The following is a 23,763-nucleotide window of genomic DNA, read 5'->3' as shown; positions in this document are numbered from 1 at the left end:
GTGTCCCGTAAGTACCACCCGCTTTTGTTGCATCGGGTAGAAAATAAAATTCTAAGACGAAAAGTTCTTTTTCATTTTTTGATCCGATGCACGGATAGTTAGCTATTAATTAAAATAGGCAGCCAATCAGAAGCATTGTATATTTGTTTTTCGCTATTTTTTTATACCCTCAGCGGCCCCCTTTTATTCAAATAAGCTGAAATTAGGCATGTAGAGTTATTTCCTAGACATATCGATGTTATAAACGAGGAGACACATTGCACCAATTTGGAAGGAATTCCCAAGCCATGAATGCATATCTGTACAATCTCTCTAAATTCAGCTAGAAGGATAAAATTAGTATGTAAACTGGCTTAGTGTCAAGGATATGCTATTAGGAGGTGTCAACTTTCCAGCACCGCTACCTCCTTTTATATCACAAAATCATGATATTTTCACGATTTTTCAGGCTTTACACATCTCGATAGCTTCTCCAAACTGAGCTCAAAAAGTTGATTATTTTATCAACTTGATTCACTTTCTTGAGTCTTTAAAATTTTTTAGCTTAGAATGAATGAATTTTTTAGCTTAGAATGAATGCTTTTTTTTCTATTACTTTGTACTATTAATTAAGTAACTAACTACGTTGTAATAATTTAACTAATAAAAACTAATAAACTGATAGATAGATGATCAATAGATATATTAGATATTATTATTATTATTATGTACTTTTAAACTTTATAATATTTATTTATGAAATGACGTCAATCAAAAAAATGTATTAATGAAAAAACAAATGTTCAAATAATACAAAATATCATTATTTTTTATTATATTTTTGTATTGTCATCATTTAAATATTATTCATATAAAAATTTTTAATACATAAATTAATATATTTAAAAAAAAATATATATATATTATTAAATAAATTGATTAATTAAATATAAAAAATGATTTATTACATAAATTACGTCTTTTATATTTTTTAAATATATATAAATTGATTTAACGCTTTTTTTTTATCTCAATAAAAATATCACTCATCATCAAGAAGTATTCAAATAAATTTTATTAAATGTTCAATTATTTATTTTTTTAATATAAATAATAAAATAATGAATATTATTAAATCTAGACCTTACCTCATTTTAAAATTAGATATTTTTATTTATATATTATAATATACAAAGTTGTCTTTTATATATATATAAATAGATATATCAGAAGTAGTATTACTTGTTTTTAAAAATGTATTCTATTCTAACAATAAGAACAACTCGTTAAAGTTTTTGAAAATAAAACTAATTATATTTTTACTACGTAGTTTTTTATTATAAATTGATAAATTAATGTGTTTCAAGTACTTTGGTATGATGAAATCATAATAGCACATATAACTAAAAACATCACAACAATTGAACGAACGAACAACGTACACTTTATTAACAAAAACACTTTTATAACAATAACAACATATTATTAACTAAATTAACAACTGACAATGAATGACTGGTATATCATATGGTGTGTGTAGTGTGTGTAGTATGTGCTATGTATAGATAACAAACAACATACGTACATGTGTATACGTATAATAATGTAGGATTATTGATGTAGTAGGTGGACGAATATTGTTTTTAACGATTTTTCCCACAATAAAACGGTGACAAGACCGATATAAATATTAAATTTTCAATATGCATTTGTCTTGTCACCGTTTTATTGTGGGAATCATTAGTTTATAATAATTATACTTTATACATAATCAAATTCTAAACTGTTGATAAATTGTGAACGTTTTCGTTTGATTATAAACTAATAATGTTTACCAGTCAAATTGTAATTTAGCGCATTACAAAGTGCAAACTGATTGGTTCAAGTTGTTATTTTATAATAACAAAATTAGCAAATTGATTTTGTGTATACAATATACAATCATTTATAAATAACAAGCAGATACCCGTCCGCTTTGCTGGACAATTTCAACTTTAAAAACAAATCCCACCATGTTATAGCTCTCACTTTTTTTGACCTGACTTATCCACCTTTTTTTCACAATTTTATGGATTTTAATTTTACAGTACGGAGCCCTAATTTTTTGAAAATCAAAAGCTCATGATATTTGCTGATGTTGTAACTTTCTTCTATAGGTGAAATAATTTTTAAAATCGGTTAAGTATTTAATTGAAAAACGACGAATATCAATTTCTATGCAAAAATCACCCCCAAAATAACATTCTATCCATTTTCATTTATGCAAAATTTGAAGTAGATTGGATCAAGGAATGACGTTGTCCCATACAAAATTTTCCCCCGTTTTCCATCCTGTTAGGGTAGAATTAGGAAAATGCTTTCTTATCGGATGGCTGCGTTATGCAAAGAACACACCCTCCAAGTTGCAGGTCTCTACGATCAACTGTTTAGGCTGTGCGTTGATCCGTCAGTCAGTCAGTCATTCAGGACAAAGCATTTTATATGTATAGATTTACTCCAGTATACGAGGAAAAAAAGGACGAAATCTCTAAATTTTTACCTATAGCACCGATTTTGATGTTTTGAGATTAAGCTTTGTTCACCTTCTAGATCAAAAGTTATATGGTGCCGAATCGTGAATTTTCCTGGTGGTTGAAAAATATATGTTGAAAATGAGTAACATTGTGGATTCAAATTCTTACTGCCTGTATCAATAAGACTGTACAGTGATTAGTATTAAATTCGTTATTTTATAAACTAACAGTTGGCTATTGTTGTTTTATAATCTAACGAAAATAAACGCTTTAGATTGTAAATTTTATAGTTTGTTCACAATCTATGGACAGTTTACAATCTGACTATACTTATTATAAACTAACGATTCTTACAAAGACCTGGTGAAAAATTTACCACACGAAGTACATAGGATGATTAAACAACATTTTTTCTACAAAAGTTACATTATTTGAAATAGTGAAAATAGTGACTATTCACTATTTGCTAGTGAGATACTCTTATAAATATATCTATAAATAATCGGGCAACCCCTCCCTCCAATTTTTCAGAATTGATTAAGACTTCCAACCTTATATGAAAAAAAATCAAGCTTTTTAATTTTAATTTTAAAATTCACGTAAGGCTAAACAAAAAATAGGGTACTTTCGGTAGTGAAAAATCAATTATGAAATTTGAAAAAAGTTAAAATTTATGTAAAAATATACTTAAATATTCTGATTTCGAGTCATAAAAGCACATTTTTCTTTTATAATATTAAAATTAAATCGTAATTTTTAAACTGTATATCACGTGACCTAAAACTCGGACAAGTCCCGATGTGATGTCATATCGATATGAACCATAGACCATCAATTAGTTCAGTGTAGATAGCTGGGTATAATATATCCATAGATAATAAATATTTATATTTATTATAATTAGTTGTCTATGAATATATCTGTCAAACTTATCTGTGTTATTTCGTATAATGATACCGATATTACGCCACCAAATTGAATGAATGCGTTTTTGACAGTTTAAAAAAGGTTTAAAATTTAATTTAAGTTTTTGGCAAGAAAGCGTATGTAAGTATTTTTCCGAAATAAATTTTTGATGGCTTTTTATTAGCAAAATCAACATGTTGAAGTACTTTTTCAAATATAGTATAATACCCTATTACTTAAACTTGGCACTATCAAAGTTTTGGTAGCATCAAAAAACTTGATTCAATTTCTTTTCAATAGTGGTAACACCCCCTTATTTTTTATTAGATAAATGTCCATTAATTAGTGCAGCCATCCTACACATTCAATACACACAAGTATTAAAAACATTCAATTTAAAATTATTAATAAACAACTTAAGTAGGTACACACACACACATATTACTAACACAACAATATTAACATAATGTAACAGCATATACACAAACACACAATATTAAATTCATTACATTACTTTTAGAGTATGAACATACTATGTAAGTAAAAGTACTAAATACCAAGCTAAATAAAAAAATAACAAACAAAACAAATAAATAAATATAATAAAATAATGTAGGCATAATATTATTTTTTATTATAAAAGTATATAACTTACTTTATGTATACTCATAGTATAGTTGTACATACTGAACCAGTTATATGTATGTATATTTATAAATAGCATGGATGGGAAAGTGTTGTACTTTGGATCATTGTTATTATTTATATCCGTTTTATATACGTTAAGGTAAATGTACCATATTAACGGGATGTTAGGATATAACGCACTTTGAGGCTAAATTGTTTTGACGTAAAAAATTATTATTAACAAGTGAAAACAAACAATTGACTGAGTTAATTGTTGAAATACCATGCATAGACAGCATTGATTACTCTATCATATTACACATACATACATGTCACACATATATAACTGATATTCCCATATAATACATACTATAAAATTTGCCCATAATTTGCGCTTTCACGGGGTAAACAGTGATGTTTACGAAAAAATGTTTCAAACAAAAGTTGTTTATTCTTGTATAAGGAACATTTTTTACATTTAAACTTTTGTTCTATCTCTAACGGTTTACAAGATATTCAAGACCCGATTGACCTATGTTGCTCATTTACGAACTTGACCTCACTTTTTACGTCCTAAGCAAGCTATAAAAATTTCAACTTGATATCTCTCTTCTTTTTTGAGCTATCGGGATGGCAGACGGACAGACAGACGACAGGCAGACAGACAAACAACCGGAAATGGACTCATTAGGTGATTTTATGAACACCTATACCAAAATTTTGTTTATAGCATCAATATTTTTAAGCGTTACAAACTTTGGTCTAAACTTAGTATACCTTGGTATATTTCGTACATGGTATAAAAATATATATCGTAATGACCTCACAACAATTCATGGTATTTACTGCTTCTATTGGTATAAAATATCTTAACAATTATAATGCCAATTGAAAATTAGATTTAAAAATACATAATTACTTCTTATTTTTCCTAACTACGGTAGACTCTCATAATAAGGTTCACTATCTCAAGATTAAAGAGCCCTGGGCACTTAGCTGATTCAGAGGCTGATTCAGAGGCTGTGTTATTGTTTAAAATTAAAAGTTTATTTAGTGTTTGTTTCCGCATTTACGTACTATCTCGTAATAATGTACTTTTACCTTAGTTACATAATTTACATTTTATGCCTTTTAAATACTTTTTTTTTTTAATATAACAATGGAAATAGTCTTTTCTTATAACACCATTATTTCTAAATACTATACAAGGAGGAAAGAGAAGTTTACGATTTTGAAAACGCTATAAAAAAGAAATGCAATCGATTGTTTTACCACCTCAAACAAATATTTACCTATATATTTATATAGAATTTCAATATTAAACAGCTATCGAATAAAACTATTACTATATTTTATTAACATGTGACCAATGGTGCAATAACATAGTGTATAATGAATTACAAGTTAATGTACTTTGGATCACAGGGATCGGTTGTACTAAAAAGTACTCTTTTAAACATTTATTCTTTAAAGTACAGTCAAGAGTATCGCAGAACGTATATGATTGAAAAATTAAAACCGTACAAGTTTCTCTTATAGATTGTCTCTTATCTGTGCATCTATTAACAGCTACAAATTTTTTATTGATTGACTCCGGGTGAATAAAAGACATATTTTTTCCACTTGTATTACGCTTATCTATCCATGCTAACCTATTACAGTGGACATTTACTTTACCTCCTTAACATTTTGCGTTAAGGTTGAAACTGAAATATGGCATAACAAAATACGAAACAATAAGTAATGATTTAGATAAAATATGATTTAAAAAAAAAAAAAAAAACCGCAATAGTTAACTTGTAAATGAATAAACTATAAACGTCAAAATTTTATGTTTTTACATTAATAAATAGTATTTATTATTTTACAAAAGCATTTGGAAATCTTATTTTACGCGGTACATTACTTTACCCTATATACTAGATACTACATATTGAAATATTTCTATCCTTATTTATTACATTTATTATACATATAATTTATATTAATTAATTAATCATAGCACGATACTACGAGAAAATTGTACCTAAAATTTTTACTTATGTCACTTTTAATCGTGGCGCTTGGATAATCGTTTTTTAATGATGTATGGTAATAGTTTTTAATTTTTTATCCAGTGTCGGATAATATATTCAATAAAACGGGTAATAGTTTTCATTTTTCTGTTTGTTTTCCTTCTATTCACTTGCTCTAATTTTTTTATTTATATAATAAATAAAAAATTCGAACTTGAGAAATTTTCACCTTCGTCAAGGAATTTTTTACACATTTGAAACATACTGTTAATAAGGTCGTTAAAAAGAAAGTTTAAATATATCACAGGTGTTTCAAAACTTTATTTATAGTGTATTTTTTAAGGTAGTATAGCAGTATCAAAGTTCTACCACTGTAGTCAAATTAGCAACAATTTTTTTTTACAATTTATTATATAATTTTTCTCATAAATATGTATTTATAATTTATAATAATAATTTATCAGTTGAACGTAATAGCTTTTTTTAAGAAATTAAAAATAAAAATAAATTTATATGAATTAATTTGACTATTAATAAGCAGTAACAGTTTTCGTAAAATTTTTCAAGTTATTATTAGTGCATTACTGGTAAATATAACCTAAAATGTCAAATGTGTGATATCGTTATGTTTCAAATTATTTTGAATTCAGCGCGCTTAGCAGTCAGCCATTTTTCCCTAAATTTATTTTACCCTATTAATTTTAAAAAAACTGTACGGTAAAACATGTTGAAATTCAACAAAAATTCGTTTTTAGTGCTGATTTTTTTACCAAAGGTGAACTGTGCCAACCATTTGACACATAGATAAACCATTTCCGGTAAAATTGAACCAAAACAATAAGAGCCCGAGTATTTTTGTATAATTTTAACTGATTATACTATCTCTTAAGGTAGTACGAGCACCAAGGCAAGTTTAGACTTGTGGTTGAATTTATTTGTACCTTATTTTCAACTTTGATGATAAATTTTCATGACTGAAGACGAAAAATGAGAATAAAATTTTTCGATATCTGTCTTGGTTTTCGAAATATCGAAAGCTAAATAATTAAACAAAATTTTCAATTTTCGATATGTTGAAAATTACTCCAGATAACAAAAAATTTTATTATTACTTTTCGTCTTATATTGTCAAGTTATAACATAATTCACCATCAAAATTGAAAAAATATATTTTTTTTAAATTTGTTTTTTAATCCTCGATCTTGCTATACTACCTTAATTTTTAAATTTTTTGCGAAATTTGAAGTCAATCTGGTTTTTAGTTTTTAAAAATAAAAAATAAATAAAAACCCAAAATTCTTGGTTTACGGTATATTATTACATTACGTTAAAATTTAAATTCACATTATGGTGATTACCTTGATACTCGATTTAAACCTTCGTAGGTTATGTCTGATGAAAAATTTGAAACAAGTTCTGCACGGTGGGGTTTATACTATTTTTAAAATATATATTATATTTATCTAAATCTAAACAGAATGATGGCATTTGCAAACATTAATTTATGTAATTTATGTGTGACCACATTATTTTCTATTTTATGCAGAGATTTTTATCAAATTTATTATATGTATTGGGTTTTTTTTAACGGTTTGAAATGATCTAGGCTGTGTTATATAATATCATATTTATACCATGTATATATGTAATATACAACGTATACTAAGTTTAGTCCCAAGTTTGTAACGCTTAAAAATATTGATGCTACGAGGAAAGTTTTGGTATAGGTGTTCATAAAATCACCTAATTAGTCCATTTTCGGTTGTCCGTCCGTCCGTCTGTCAACACGATAACTCTAAAACGAAAAAAGATATCAATTTGAAATTTGTACAGCGTACTTACGACGTAAAAAGTGAGGTCGAGTTTGTAAATGAACAATATAGGTCAATTGGATCTTGTAAACCGTTAGAGATAGAACAAAAGTTTAAGTGTAAAAAAATAAACAACTTTTGTTTGAAACATTTTGTCGTAAAGATCACTGTTTACCCGTGAGAGTGATTAGGCGCAAATTGTATAGTATGTATTATATGGGAATATCAGTCATGTATGTGTGACATGTATGTGTAATGTGACATGTATGTGTGATAGAGTCATCAACACTGTCTATACATGGTATTTCAACAATTAACTCAGTCAATTGCTTGTTTTCACTTGTTTTTATTATAAGTCCCTATTTTAAGTCCCTAATATTTCAAATCCCTAATATTTCTGCCAGGATAAACCCTGGCACACCTAGTCCATATTGTACGTATCATTGAATAACATTGACTCATATGCGAAATTTCGAAATCCGTGTAAGTGCAGTTTTACTGTCACGGGCTCCCCACTTAACAGTAAACAGTGACAAGTAAAAAGTTGTTTATTAATTATAACTTATTAATTTAAAATTTCAATACCGCGCCGTTTGTTTACACAATATATAGTATAGCCATGTTTTATCTATGCAAATCGTAGAATTAAATCGTCTATGGCACAATTTTACTGTACTATAATGGAGAACCCTATTAATTACAGTGATAGTTCATTAGTCCAGCGGTGTATGACTCTAAAACATGATTAAGGTAGTACCAGCATGAAATCACTTTTCGACAGATTTGGCCGAATTTTTTTTCTCGGGTTTATAATAGCTTTATTTATGAATTCCTAAAATTTCATAATTTTTGACCGTTTAGATCGCGAGATATTTAAAGACAAAGTTCGCGATTTTGAGGGTCATGTCCCATTTAAAGCATTAAAATGTCCGGTCTCTCCAACTATTTTTTATGATATTATTATATATTGAAGAAAAAGTAGAAAAAAATGTTTATACAATAAAATTCTAAAAAAAAAATTTAGAAATTAATTTTCACTTTCGAGATATTAATTTTGACGTAAATTGATCGAAATTGGGACGTTGGCATAATTATTTCCCATTTTAAACGGTCAAAATTTCTGAAACTTTGGGAATTAATAGTAAGCATTATTAAATTCTTAAATTTAATTTTTCGTTAAATTCTGTCGAAAAAAAAATTGTACCATTGTTTTAACATAGAAACTGCAAATACCATGCTGGAAATACCTTAAGCGAAGTCAGTACCTACGTAGGTGTATCAATTTTTATGGAGAAAGATAAACGAGATTCAATAAAAACCAGAGTTGTTCCGATTACTGGGTTTGTTGGAAATAAATTATATAAATAAAATAAAGCATTGCAAAAGCAGCATTGGAATGTATGCATTTAAGTGAGACTGTACACACAACATAAAGCACATGTTATTGATTCGCTAAGGTGAATATTACGAAAAATAAGGTGAATATTAAAAAAATGTACAAACACTTCAACCTCCTGACTAAAACAATTAGTCAAAATTAATTAAGTAAATAATAAAATTTTATATAATATAAATTATATAAGACTATAATTAATATATTTTTAAAAATAGCATTCTATTTTTAAATTTATAATTACTATCACATGTTCGGTCATGGTTAAGGTGACACATTTTGGACATAGTAAGTTCAATTCGAAAAAATTTAAAAGATTGATAATTATACTTTTACGATTACTGAACATTACATAATCGAACGAATGTGGTTAAAACATCTTTAAAAGACAGAGCACAGTATTTAAATCCGGGAACGCGACGTAAATTCGGAAATTTTCTTCAATTACACAATGTAAATATTAAATACATATTGTTTTTATACAGTTATTATACTATTATACCAAGGTTATGGACTTATGGTTAATATGAACTTGCCCTTGGAGCTATTTTGATAATCGCAATCTAATACTTGTACAAGGTGCTACAAAACTAATAATCCTATTAAACTCAATTTTAAACTGTAAGAAAGAATCTCAACTATAAATTATCATGAAACCAGTTGGTCTTAAGACGCATTTCCACTCAAACGGTTAATCGCCTATAATTAAAATATAATCAACAATTTTTATACCCTATATATATATAAAATATATCAGAATAGATCTTTAGGTGTTCAAAATATTCTAATTAGTCCATTTCCGGTTGTCCGTCATCACGATAACTCATATCGAAAAGAGAAATTGAGTTGAACTTTTTATAGCGTACTCAGAACGTAAATAGTGAGTTCGAGTTCGTAAATGAGCAACACAGGTCATTCTTGGGTTTGTAGGACTCTCGTCTGGAAAACCGTAAGAGAGAGAACAAAAGTTTAAATGTAAAAAATATTCCTTATGAAAAAATAATCAACTTTTGTTGTAAATATTTTTCGGTAAATACCTTTCCTTGTGTTCGCTTAATAATCTAAAAAGAAGGAAGTTTAGTTTCCGTTTTCTCAAAAACTATAAAAGCTATAGAGTTTAAAATTTGATAATATAATAATAAGCACTGCAAAATAATACAAGCAAGCACTGCTATTCAACACTGTCTATATAGAGTATTTCAACAACTAACTCAGTCAATTGTTTATTTTCACTTGTTTTAAAATTAGTTTTTACGCAGTTACTACTTTTTCGAAGAGACTGATTACTTTTACGACACATTGTATGTATATTGTCATCTTCCAGAAACAAAAATATATTAAAAAATACTATTTTATGATTATTTTCCGAAATACTGCTGTCGTGGCCTGATGTTGACAAAAATTGAGCACAGTTAAAAATTGATCATATGAGTCAATCACAAGCAATGTCATATTATCATACTGTAATGGGTTCACGTGATCAATTTTATGTTTTTTTAAAACTGTTAAATGTTTTCTGAATGCAACCTACAACCAATCATGTTGTAATGTTTTATCGTTAAAAAATAGTTTGAACTTTGGAAAATTTTTCCAATTTTCTTTTGATTTTGAAAAATTATTATATTTTATTGCTTGGTCATTTGTAGTTTGGACGTGATGTGCCACTACTATTTTTCTTGTTTGACTATGGGTAACAATTTTCATTTTTAAATGTTTACATAAAGAATAAAAAACAGTAACAGTCTCGATAATCGGGATTCATAAAAAACAGGTGTCTCGACTACTGGGGATTGTGTAGAAGACGAATTAAAACGGGCGGATGAAAAATGGCTCTACTGTATATGAAAGTTGAATGAACCAGGCGAAACTTTTTAAAGTAAAGGGAGTATTGTAATTGCAGAAAATTCAATTTTGAGATTTCAACTGAAACATTCCATTTTGCGCATCCGTGAACCCCTTTTACTGGTTTTGGCATGACGTTTGTCTGTCTTCCTAAATATGTACCTCAAATGCCAAGATTTTAGTGCAAGTCGTTCTAAACACCTAATTCACATGAAATTTTTGGGTTTTTTGATCGTTTGAATTATTGATGCAATTATAATTGTTTGCTGATACTTAGTTTTATGTTTATTAATAATTTGAAAACTAAGTGTGAAGTTTCCAAACAAAATCAGTCGTTCGTTGACCTTATTTTAAATTTTGTTTTCGTTTGTTTATGGAATAATATTTCGCTGATCAGAATGATAAATATTGGCGCTGACGTCTACATGACTCAATAGAATGCTATAATATAAAATTCGTGCTCAGCAGCTCCATTATTAAGGTCATATTTTCCCCTCATTAGTCCTTTTATTGGAATAAGATTTATTTTTTAATGTTATTGAACACTTAGAGAATATCTATACAAAATACACTATCCACTTTCTATTAAATCAATTACAAATTTTCAACTGTAACTCAATTTGAAGAGGCAGTAAAGGTGTGGAAAGCTTTAAAAACCGCGAAAATATACGATATTTCGGTATAATTACAGGGGAAAGAGATAGAGATTTTGAAAACATCCAAAAAACTTTTCAAGGGGGATTTTAACATGAAGATATCTGCGCCACGATTAAAAAAATGACTTCATCTCTGTCAGAGACCTACTTCATTACACATTTTAATGTGCTTTGCCATAAAAGTGGGTGACGAAATTAAAAATAAAAACCCCCTTAATTAAAATCTATTAATAAATTTTTTTTTTTTAGTTCTTTGGTTTCAAGTTATTTATTTGTTAGAACCTGTAAAATCGCAGTGGTTGTTAGGGGTAGTTCTCCGGCTCAAGCTATTGTTGTTAAATAAGAACGTAGATGCATACATTCATCAAAAGTTGTCAAATTGCCGGAAAATTATAAAAATTCACTGTACAATTCTCGCCTCTTTTGAAGTTTGTAACCACAAGTCTGTCTATAATAATTACTATCTGAATGTTTCTCGACCAGATAAAGAAGAAGTAATATCTTTGGCAGATTCACCTGCTGTAAGCTTTCTCTTCCATATCCTCTTTGTGTCCTTTTCAAATTCTTTGATAATTGAGAGATAATTGATCAACACAATTAATTTGATGTTTGTTTAAAAAATTTCAAGCACGCGCCCCTTTGTAAAGTCGCTCTTGTATGCACATGCCTACTTTGATTTGAATAGTGAATCAAGCACTTACCTTTTTAAAAATACCAAAAAAAGAATATTTTGTATGAAATACTTACGGAATAGACTTTAACTTCACAAAATGAATTACGGGTCTTGAATTATAGACTATATTTACACGATATAAGTTGCTAATGAATTAAGTTAACTGTACACGTTAGCAGGTTTCGAAATTAACGAGGTAAAATAAAACCCCCGGGTATAACTAGAAAATAAATCACAAAACTTGCATCGTGTAAACAGCCCATTAAGCAGTGTAATTAAACAACTTCATTATAATAAATTTTATTACTTCATTTCAATTCAATTGAATTAAAAATTGAATTGTTTTGTGTAAATAATATTATAATTATGTAATAATTATAACGAAAATAAACATTTTATTTTACATAATTTATTTGTTTTATTTATTTTATTTAAATAATAAATCGCGAAATAGAATAATTATATTTAAAAATAATAATTATAATAAAAAGATGGAGAGTTGTCTAATGTCTAATAGTTTTTTTTTTGGATGCAGTTCAAATCAGGTTTTTTATATTTAATTTTGATCGAGATCATAATAATTATAACAAATTTTTATTTTCAAAATTTGCTATGTGTGATTTTCGAGAAAAAAAATACAATAGTTAAGTTTTAGCAGCACTTTAAGTCCGGTAATATTATAGAACTAATTGTCACTTAATTAGTCAACATGCATGCATGATTGATGTAAGCGACGATCTTCCAATAAGAATGTCTTTAATTTTGATAACGGTTCATCATTATACCCGTGCCCCACATACGTACACGTCATTTTCATTTCGAATACATACATAAACTACAATGCCCTATTACAAAAATTGTCAACAAAATGTTTTGAACAAAAATTGCTATAAAAACAATTACATTTTAAATTCTTAACATGTTTTCGAAGAACAAATTGATTAAAAAAATTAAATAATATACACTTTTTTTCGGACCCAGCTGAATCATGATGCTGTTAAATTTCCGAAGAGAACTGAGTGCTTGCATATATTTTTTAAAAAAAAATAGTAAATTTATATTTAATCGAAATAAGCAGTAAAAGGTTGTAATTGTAGGGAAAGAAATGTTGCCAATGTGTGACTGCGCTTCCAATTTCCGCGAACCTATCAAAGCAGCAAGAAATATTTTGCCTTCTAAAATTGATATAACGTACACCTGTCTTGATACAATTATCTTAAATTATCATCGCGTAGGCTGACCTTGAATAGGTAAATCACAATCTACGGAAACGTATACACTTAGACAATATCTAACTACTTCTGATTGCAGATTTGAACTCGAGCATCTAGGGCTTTCAAAACTCCATTTTATAAAACTTAAAATTACAATCCATTCTTTTTGCAGGAGTTTACAAATATCAAGATGTAAAATTTCCGAATCGTCATATTCCGAAATCTGTCATCAAAAATTACTTTTTAACATGTTATGCCATTTGAATATACTTTGTAATAAAAATAAAATTAGAATGTTGTAGAATATTCTTATTGAAAGACCCATTTTTTATTTAATAGTTTAGATCTAATTTTGTAAACAGATTAAAATTTAGGTGACCATTCAGGAGTGCCTTGGATTTTAAAATTTTCCTGTACAATCTAAATTTCCATACATACTAAAAACTGATAAGATGAAAAATGATCACCCTACATTAGAAATAAAGTATTAAATAAAAAAATATAATTTGTTTATATTTTAAGAAGTAAATAAAATAAATGAATAATTATTAATAATTCATTTCATTTTTTTTTTTGTATTTTTTTTATAAATATTATCCTCTCAATAAAAAGAAAATGTATTCATTACATTTTAATATTAAATATTAAGTGTTGCTATGCATGTAAGATTTGGGGGGTGCATAACTTATATGAACTTTAGTAACCATTCTTTGTTCGAATTTTTAAAACAGATATTGAATCACACTTAAACGTAATCTTCACCAGCTTAAAAATTGAACAAATATATTCATAAAAGTTTTGCACAAATGAAAACTCACTTGAAAAGATCCTGAACAAACTCCAAAAACTCAACTTGTGGTTTATGTAACCCATTAAAATATGAATATCTATACTCTATTCAATAAATAATAGACTTCCGCTAATATTACCTTAATTTTTACAGGCATTCCAAAAAACCATGTATACCTAACACCATTTTCACCCACCAATTTTTTATGAAATTTTTTTTTTTTTCCAGAACTTCCACACAACGGGTGTGTGGATATATGAGGTCGTTAGTTTGCGCGAATAAATCAAGGACGACTAACAATTAGAAGCGCCTCAAACGATTTTTCAAAAAAGGTCAATCAAGAATAATATATAGTAATTTTTAAGGACACCGAGTGGCATAGCAAGTCATTTAAAACTTGCTAAAAATTTGGTAATTTATTCTAGTTTAATTAATGATAAATAAAAAAATTTAAAAACAGTAGGTTTCCCGAGCTTTTAATGAAATTATTCGTTTTGAAAATTGAAATTTCTACCTGTAAGTAATTAGGGATCAATCCAATTGTGTAATTGGTTAAGAATTCAATATGAATAATAACTTTAAAAAAATTTTCTTTTTATTCAACATGATTGAATAAAAGCTTTCGATTAAAACAATAAAAAAAAGTGGGTTTCCCAACGAATTACGAATATGTTTGATATTTTTTATGAAAAATATCAACATTTCAGAATCAAATATAATTATTTAGTTATTAATGCACGAAACGAAATGCTTTCTCCGAGATCCGTAAAGCAATTTCAACGATACTTTATACGGGATGTAAAAAAATTCTGAAACTTCCTTTAAATTCCAGGTTTTTTGACTTTTCCAAAATATGAGAATTATTCTATTAACTATCATTACATAAACCACAAGTTAATGTACAAATATTTTTTCAAATTTGCTTAGATCTTTCTTAAACCTTAGATGTACAGCCACACTTTTTTTATACTATTTGAACAGCAGCACATATTAAGTTGTAAATAAGAATCGATCGACGACATGTTTTTTTTGTCTGTTGTGTATCAAAATAACGAAGAAACGAGATTATAATAATAATAAATTGTTATGTTTTTGTAATATATCACGATCGACATACTAATTAATTAATTACAATTAATTATGAACTTGATTGAACGACGATAATAATAATAAAATGATGTTCAAAATTCAAAATTAAATAATAATAAAACATAAATGTTGTTTTTTTTTTTGTTGTATTATTTAATAGTTGATAATTTAAAACAACAATTCATAAATAAAGTCATGAACATGTAATTATTACTCAATTATTGTTTATAGTTCCTTGTTGTTGTTTATTATTATTATTATTATAGTTGTTGTTGTTTTGTTGTTGTTGTATTTTTTAAATATTTTATAAATTAAAATTTAAAACCATCAGTTGGTATACTTGTATTTGGATCGAATTGATAACCACCATCTCCACTTTGTGGTGCTAAACTAGGATCATCATCAACCTAAAACAAAAACAATCAATATTAGTTATAACTAAATTTTAATTGTTCACACGCAATGAAATAAATTTTAAGAATGTATGGAAAGTACACTCTCTGTCACAAAAATTGTTATAAATTTTAAACGAGAACAGAGACCAAATGCCAATTTTTTTTGAAAACCTTTAGGAAACTTAAAATGTTAAAATGAGTTTAGTTTCCGATTGTATACTCTAAATCAAAATAAACGTAAAAATTAAATCATTTTATATACAGCCCCAAGGGAGGGAATCTACACAGGACTGCCCTTCCTTTGTGTTGTTTTAAAACCACATTCGTTATCAACTTTCAAATACACCAATTTTTTTTTAGTCATCATTCTAATTATAAACAAAAACAAACAAACAAAACGCTTAATATTAAACGATACATTTAATTTCCTAAAAATTTTAAATTGGAATAAAATTTCTTTTGTTGTTATAATCTAAGATTAATTTATTTTATCCCCATTATGTAAAATAAGTCGTTAAAATATCGAACGTTCAATAAACTGAAGTGAAATATTTAAAGATGCCATTAGATTTAAAAAAAAGACTTATATGGCGTAAACATGATTTTAGAATGTTTTCGTTTAAGACGCTCATAGGCTTTAAGCCCACACATGTGTTATGCTTCTAACAGGCGGGCGATCAAAATGTTTTTATGAAATTCACTTTTTTCGTAATTCACTGATTACGAGAAAATTTGATAGTAGTTTTTAAACTGTCGTACCAATTCGATAGTTATCAATTCCAAATTCTTGTAATCGAAAAATATAGAAATCTCTATTTGTGTTATAAAAAATTAATGTATAGGGAGAAATCTCTATTTGCGTTATAAAAAATTAATGTATAGGGAGGTGGGGTATAATGAAACAACTGTAATATTTCTACCTTACTCCAAGAAATTTTCAGAACAAATTGCATAGAAATATCAAGTTAATCAGACTTAATAACTTTGTGTAATTTGTTCTGAATTTTTCTTGGAATAAGGTACAAATATTACGGTTGTTCATTGTGCCCCACCTACCCCTAAACGAAATCCAAAAATGTAGATTTTATGAAAAAATATATGTGCCGAATGTACACATTCCGAGATTAAGAATTAGGATTCAGATTCAATTCTAAAAATTCAGAAAATGCTTCTACAATTTTCCTTGAGCATTCTTTAAAAAAAAACCCCGACTATTCACTAACTTTTCCAGAATCTCTTTTTCTCATTTTCATGTCGATTGCCATCCTGCGTAGTATTTAAATTAACGCTAGGGAGCTTGACAGATTTGTAGATAAATTTGATAAAACGTGCGTAATTGCGACCAATAATAATAGTTTTAAAATACATCTTTAATACATCATATGCAGACAACACGTGACCCGAGCAAAATTTTTTGTTAGTGGTGACATTGACCTCCAAGGATATTTTAATACTGCTAATTTAAAAGGAAGTACTTTTTTCACGTTGAATTACTTTTAAATTTAATTCTATAACCTTATAAGGCATCTTATCGGTAAGGTTCAATGTTCGTAATGAACTAAGTACCTAGTTTTATCTTTAAAGATATTAAAATAATTACAAGTGTAATAATAATTTGGCGAAAATTAATCCAATGCAAATTATTATTTTAACTATTAATATAAATTGAGATCAAGAGTTTTTTTATTTTTATTTAAATCAACAAACGCAAAACAAAATTAATTTTTTTGAAAATTGATGTTTTTGCCAAAAGATAAATTTAAATATGGCTTGTAAACAATTATTAATTTTATACTTCGTATAATATCATTCCCCTTGTTATAATTGCTTTCAATAGTTCAATTTTTTTTTTTCGTTGCACTAACGCGTAATTGAATAAGTTTGATTTTAATATATTTTAACCGTTTCAATTGTGATTTTTTCCCAAATATAGCCCCAAGGAGGAACTTTTTTTCGTAAAATAATATTAAATGTTCAGAGTCGAAAGTACTAAATATGAAACTAGAATCGCGCTATACTTTGTTGGCAGCATTTTGTAAAACTGTAAGATTTTTGAAATATCGGCTGCACCTGATCTATTATAAAACTTAAAGCTATTGCTAAATATATAGCCACCCCATATAAAGATAATTCTTTCAGAAAAATAGATTGTCTATAACATGGCCGTGCAAAGTCAAATCGACCAAATGCAGCGATATTTTCTGTCTCTTATGGTAATAAACTAGTCAGAACACCTTTCAGATTGTTCAAAAAAATTTCAATGGCTCAGGTACAAATTAAATGCAAAAGACGGTTCGGTAAAACTTTAAAACTACAAAAGGAGATTTACATGTTTAAAAATTTTTATTAAGACCTATCCAACGAGGAATCACACAATGGGGTGTACACAAATAAAATTTGCATCCGACAATTATTTTGATAGAATCTTTGCATATAAAATTGGAGAACTTGTATTCTTCATCCTATTGTGAGTAGTATTTTTGGAAAAGTATTCAAAATTAGAATGAACACAAAAACTACCTTTTGCTGATTTAGTTCGTGGGACTCCACCCGTTCTGTTAAATGACAATACACACTTGAAATTTTGTGAATGGCTTCCTTTTTTTGAGTCTACCAAATGAGCTTGATAACGTCCATATTTAAGCTAACGATCTGAAAAAATGGAACAGGGAATTTATCGGACATTATGACCACTTGATAACATTACTGCACCGATAAGCTTGACTAACACCCTTGAACATGTCATTTAAGTATCACTTTTGCTGAATTTTTAATAATTATTAATGTTATCAAGTGATCATAATGTCCGACAAATTCCCTGCTGTGTTTTTTTTCGACCAATAGCTTAAATATAATGTAATCATACTCATTTGAAAACGCAGCACTTTCGAAAAAAGTCGTAGAGAAAGTTTGGTAGATTCACCAAAAAAGAATCACTCAAAGAGGATAGAATAGAGGAGAAGCAATCAATAGTATGAGTATCAGAGCCTCTACCGGGTAAGGTTTTCAACCTTAATAATTGCTCCCACAAAGGCTGACAAACTTAATAGTTGATCGCCACAGACTCCAGATGTCACTGACAATTATTTTTCTGCATCTCTTCTCCCTTATACTCTTTGAAGTCACTCACGAAATTTCAAGTATGTATAGATGATCATTTAACAAAATGGGTGCTGTCACACGGTCTATTTGATTTGAACGAATGAATTTTTGAATTATGCAGGTCTTATCTTCCGAAATCCTGATCCTAATAAAATTAAAATAATACAAAGAAATTCATATACTTACAACATCTTCGGAGAAATATAATTCAATAATATCGTATGCTAATTTATAAACTTCAGCATTTTGATGATTTTGTAATTGTTCAATTTTATCAAGACCACCACATTCTTCAATCATCGTTGCTAATTGATCAACAGAATTATGACCAGATGAATTTGTTGTAGATGATGCCATTTTTAACATATTATTTATACCATCTAACACCACTTGAATCACTTGTGTATCTTTACAATTTAATAATTCACAAAATGGTCGAATCACACCATCACGGATCAATTGTGCCACTTGTTCACAATTACCACTTATCGTTAAATTTGAAATAGCCCATGCCGCTTCCTTCTGTGTTTGAAATTCTTTTTTACTTAAATTCTGTATGATTTTTGGTAATAAACCAGCATCGATCACTTGTTGAACTTGCTGTTGATTACCAGCCGTTACATTTGATAAGAACCATACAGCCTCTTTACAAATCTTCTCTTTAGGATGTGATAACAATGTATTAAAGTGTGATAACGCATCGCAATTTAATACACATTGCGTTTGTTCATCAGTACCGGTTACAATATTACCAACGGCTCGAAGGGCAGCTGTCTGTACTTTAACATCTTTATGTGATAAAAGTGGTACTAATTTAGGTACCACACCACTATCGATAACCATCTGAATTTGATCGTTACCTCCATCAGTTAGATAACTGATTGCCCATACTGTATCAACTAATATATTCGTATCCGTATGATGTATCAATACATTCAATGCTGGTAAAATCTCTTGAATTGTTTGTTGTGATGGTGGAGGATCTTTATTACGACATAAATTCACGATAACCCATGTCACATTACGTAAAAATGAGATTGGTATATCTGGTTTAATAAATGTTAACAATGGTGTAACCACTCCCAAACTAATCACATAATCACGTAAACATGGACCATCCCCAATAATATTACCTAACGCCCATACCGCTTGTTCACAAACATTTTGATGTGGTGATTGTAATAATTGTAAAAATAGCGGTACAGCACCAGCATGAACAACTTTATTTGTTTGTGCTGATGTACCTGAAGCGATATTTGTTAGTGCCCATGCCGCTTCAAATTGTAATGGTGGATTGTCATGACAATGTAAACATTGTACTAAAATTGGTAAAATACCACTTGCGATTAAATCATCAATCGGTGGATTTTTATCAGATGATAATAATTTTCGTGCTGATTGTACCGCATTTAATTGTATTTCTGGTGCATCCATTCGTCCGGCATTTTGTACTAATTCTTCTAAATTTGTTATTTTGTCACTGTTATTATCATCATCATCACCAATACCGCCACCCAAATCATCAACATTTGATATTGGTACATTACGTCGTTTTTGCAATGTTTCTTCACGTTTATTCTTTCTTAATTCTACTGTTACTTCATTTCTTCTACGTCTCATCTCCTACAAAACACATTTTTAATTAGTTAATCATATAAAATATGACCTTTGACATTATAAATATACAGAATGTTCGATTTACATCTAGGCATATAAATATCACGTGTATGACAGAATACATGCGTTACGCAATGTATCTAAGTGAGAGGTATTATATACATGAGTTGAAGCTTCGATATGCGTTGAGATAGTTGTAAGACGCTTGGAGAGTGATAGTTTCTTAGTTTAATAGATGAACTACAACAAATAAGCCACGATACAAGTCACTTTTGCAATTTCATTTAACACCTATAATACCTCTTACTTAGATGCATTGCATAATGCATGTAATCTGCCATACTCGTGATATTTATATGCCTAGATGTAAATCGAACATACTGTATAATAAAAAGCTAAATAAAATTCTTCTACGTCTCATCTCCTACAAAACATTTTTAATTAGCCCAATCAGGGGAGAGTACGATAACTGTGGCGCCACGATTTGATGATGGAATATGGTTAAACAAAGTAAAACAAATCGAAAACGAAGAGTGCTAATTTTCGAGTAATCGACTCCTAAAGTCTACATTTGAAATAACACATATGGCCATTTTTTGTATGATGAATCGTTTAAATTTGACAAGTTCCTATTCGTTGTGTGCGTAGTCATGGTAGGGATAATAAAATCGATGCCAGCGCTTTAAGTGAAAAATTTTGGAGATAAAGTGGGCTGTTATGACTAATTTGCAATTATTTACATGTTAATGATATAGAAACTGTCAAATTAAAATGATTGAAAAACACTAATTAATTAAACTTAATGCATTAAAAATTGTGAAAATAAGAAATCAAATTGTACAAATATTATTTTTCAAATGTTAATTATCGTAATTATTTATTTAAATTTGTGAAACAAGAATATTAAATTTTAAATGTAAGTTTTCAATGCAATCCACACAATTATATATGCATCCATTAATTCTATAATTAAAGTAGTGTATCGTTGTCATGGAAACGAAATTCACGCTCGGAGCGAATAGAAACAAAAATTTAAATCTAATACTTTGAAAGAATTCTGAAAAACATACCTATAATTTTTTTTTAATATGTCGATTTTGAACTAATATTAGATTTTCAATTATAACACTATACTACCCACTTTAGGTTAGGTTAGGTTAGAGTAGCTGTCCTGGGGTGGGACACACTTAGACCATAGGGTCCGTTGTGATACCGTAAATGGGTTAGCCACTACTCCATGGCCACTACCCCGGCCACTACTCCATGAACCATTTGGAGCTGTTTAAGAACAGCAGGAGGGCTTTGACGTCGACTGACTTTAGGTCGGAGAGGTCGTCAAAGAGAGGCTGGCTCAAGTAAGTCCATCTCCTCATGACAAGAGCTGGGCAGTGACAGAGAAGGTGAGACATTGTCTCTTCCTCGTCATCACTGTGACAGCTCCTGCAGTAGTCGTGATACACTGCCAGGACTAAGCGTTCAGCATGCTTGCCGCCCAGCCAGTCACTACTACCCACTTTAGTGGATTTAAAAATTACAAAATTACACATTAGTTGATTAAAAATTGTACTATTACAATTTCGTCGAACAAATTTGTTAATTTTTTTTCTTCACTGATCTACAGGTTGGTCATGCCTTTAATGGGGTTGTGTTAGCACAGGTCTGCGGATTTTTAACCCTTCCGTTTACCCTGTGATTGCGTTCATTCACTGATCTACGGGGTTGGTCATGCCTTTAATGGGGTCGAGTTAGCACAATGATTATGAATTAAATTACAGAAAAGGCATAATAACATAAAAATTTCATTTTTTTAAACTTCATTATCTCGAAAACCAAGCCCAAACTCGAAAATTGGTATTCTTCATTTTCGCTTTATTTATGTGTGTTTGACAATATTCTTTTGTCAAATCGTGGCGCCACAGTTATCGTACTCGAGCCGTTAATCATATCAAATATGACCTTTGACATTATAAATATATAATAAAAAAACTAAATAAAATTCATATAAATTAGTTACCTCTTGATCTTTCCCTTTGTTCTTAAAACCTTGCATTCGATTTCTAATATGTGAGTCGGCCATCTTCTTTATTATAAAATTGTAATTGTAAAGTAATAAACGTTCGTCAAATTAGTAATGTTGTTATGTCCTATTGTAAATTGTAATGTAATGTAGTCTATTATCCCCTAAGAAAATGTTTGTGAGATTTTTTTTATTAAAAAAAAAAAAATGTGAGTTGTAAAAATAAATACCAATACAACTTTTTTTTTGTATAAATGAGTCCGATTTTATATAAATAAATAAATTTGTTTTAAATGAAATTCTTATTGTTTATTCTAACGCATCACTTATAAAATTGTCTCCTAGTTTCTATTTTAATACACAATTTTTTAACAGGTTTTTTTTTTTGACTTTTCACAACCGCGCTTACTATAATCTCCAAATAAATTTGGGACTGATTCAAAGGAAAAGGAAATTCATCATATCATTCTTCTCTATACCCAGAGAATATATCGGTAAAGAAGAACGGAAAGTTAATGCTAATTTTTGTCGCTTGAAATTTAATGCCATCTCTGAATGTACGGCAAACTAAATTAGTATAATCGACTATATAGATCTCTTTATGACCTTATATAATAAGGTTCTTATCTTGAATAATAAGGTTATTGTCTTATTTAAATTATAAGAAACATAAAGAAAAGAAATAATGATTATTCGTGGTTAGAGGAAAACCACGTAAAAAAACTTTAATCCTTTGGAATAAAATAAAATGAAAATAATTGAAACCGAAACGTGAACACAGCAAAAAGAAGGAAAAATATTAAAAATTGATATGTAGAAAAGAAATATTGAGATGAAAATACCAAGAATTTTGAAAATCAATTTTATATATTTTCCTAAATATAAAAATAAAATACAACAATAAGAATAATTGGCTTTAAACCACTCACTTAAATTGAGCCACTAAAACACTCATTGACGCCATTAAAACACTCACTAAAATTGAGAAGAATGAAGACCGACTCCAGATCGATTTGATGATTTTTAAAACAAACAATAGGGATGAATCGCCCGTTGAATAGAATTGATCTTGGTCCAGAAGCATGTTGATACATCAACCTAAAAAATAATTTAGGTTAGCAATA

The 23,763-nt window shown here is 28.5% G+C and overlaps 1 protein-coding gene across 4 annotated transcripts; it reads right to left on the bottom strand.

The window, feature by feature from the left end:
- Positions 1-15,657: 15,657 nt before the first annotated feature.
- Positions 15,658-23,041, bottom strand: LOC123290718 (importin subunit alpha-3). Of its 4 annotated transcripts, none has more exons than XM_044870998.1 (4): positions 22,870-23,041; positions 22,637-22,803; positions 19,192-20,628; positions 15,658-15,915 (listed from the first exon to the last, which is right to left on the bottom strand). In XM_044870998.1, exons 2-4 carry the CDS (start codon positions 22,697-22,699, stop codon positions 15,820-15,822), a joined length of 1,596 nt encoding a protein of 531 aa, XP_044726933.1. In that variant the 5' UTR covers positions 22,700-22,803; positions 22,870-23,041; the 3' UTR covers positions 15,658-15,819. The 4 variants fall into 4 exon arrangements, with proteins under 4 accessions (XP_044726933.1, XP_044726935.1, XP_044726932.1 ...); XM_044871000.1 differs by lacking the exon at positions 22,870-23,041 and adding an exon at positions 18,352-18,365 and having other exon boundaries at positions 15,658-15,898; positions 19,195-20,628; positions 22,637-22,863; XM_044870997.1 differs by lacking the exon at positions 22,870-23,041 and having other exon boundaries at positions 22,637-22,863.
- Positions 23,042-23,763: the final 722 nt, after the last annotated feature.

This window comes from Chrysoperla carnea, chromosome 1 (assembly GCF_905475395.1).
Source record: "Chrysoperla carnea chromosome 1, inChrCarn1.1, whole genome shotgun sequence".
NCBI classification, from domain to species: domain Eukaryota; kingdom Metazoa; phylum Arthropoda; class Insecta; order Neuroptera; family Chrysopidae; genus Chrysoperla; species Chrysoperla carnea.
The sequence above is the reverse complement of the archived record's forward strand: the minus strand, read 5'-3'. Positions and strand labels throughout refer to the sequence as shown.

Excerpts from the sequence above, each read along its gene's own strand:
- LOC123290718 (XM_044870998.1), bottom strand. The coding sequence starts at position 22,699 with ATGGCCGACTCACATATTAGAAATCGAATGCAAGGTTTTAAGAACAAA. Across the intron at positions 20,629-22,636 it reads ACAAAGGGAAAGATCAAGAG|GAGATGAGACGTAGAAGAAA; the intron begins GTAACTAATTTA and ends TGTGTTTTGTAG. Across the intron at positions 15,916-19,191 it reads TATATTTCTCCGAAGATGTT|GTTGATGATGATCCTAGTTT; the intron begins GTAAGTATATGA and ends TTTTTGTTTTAG.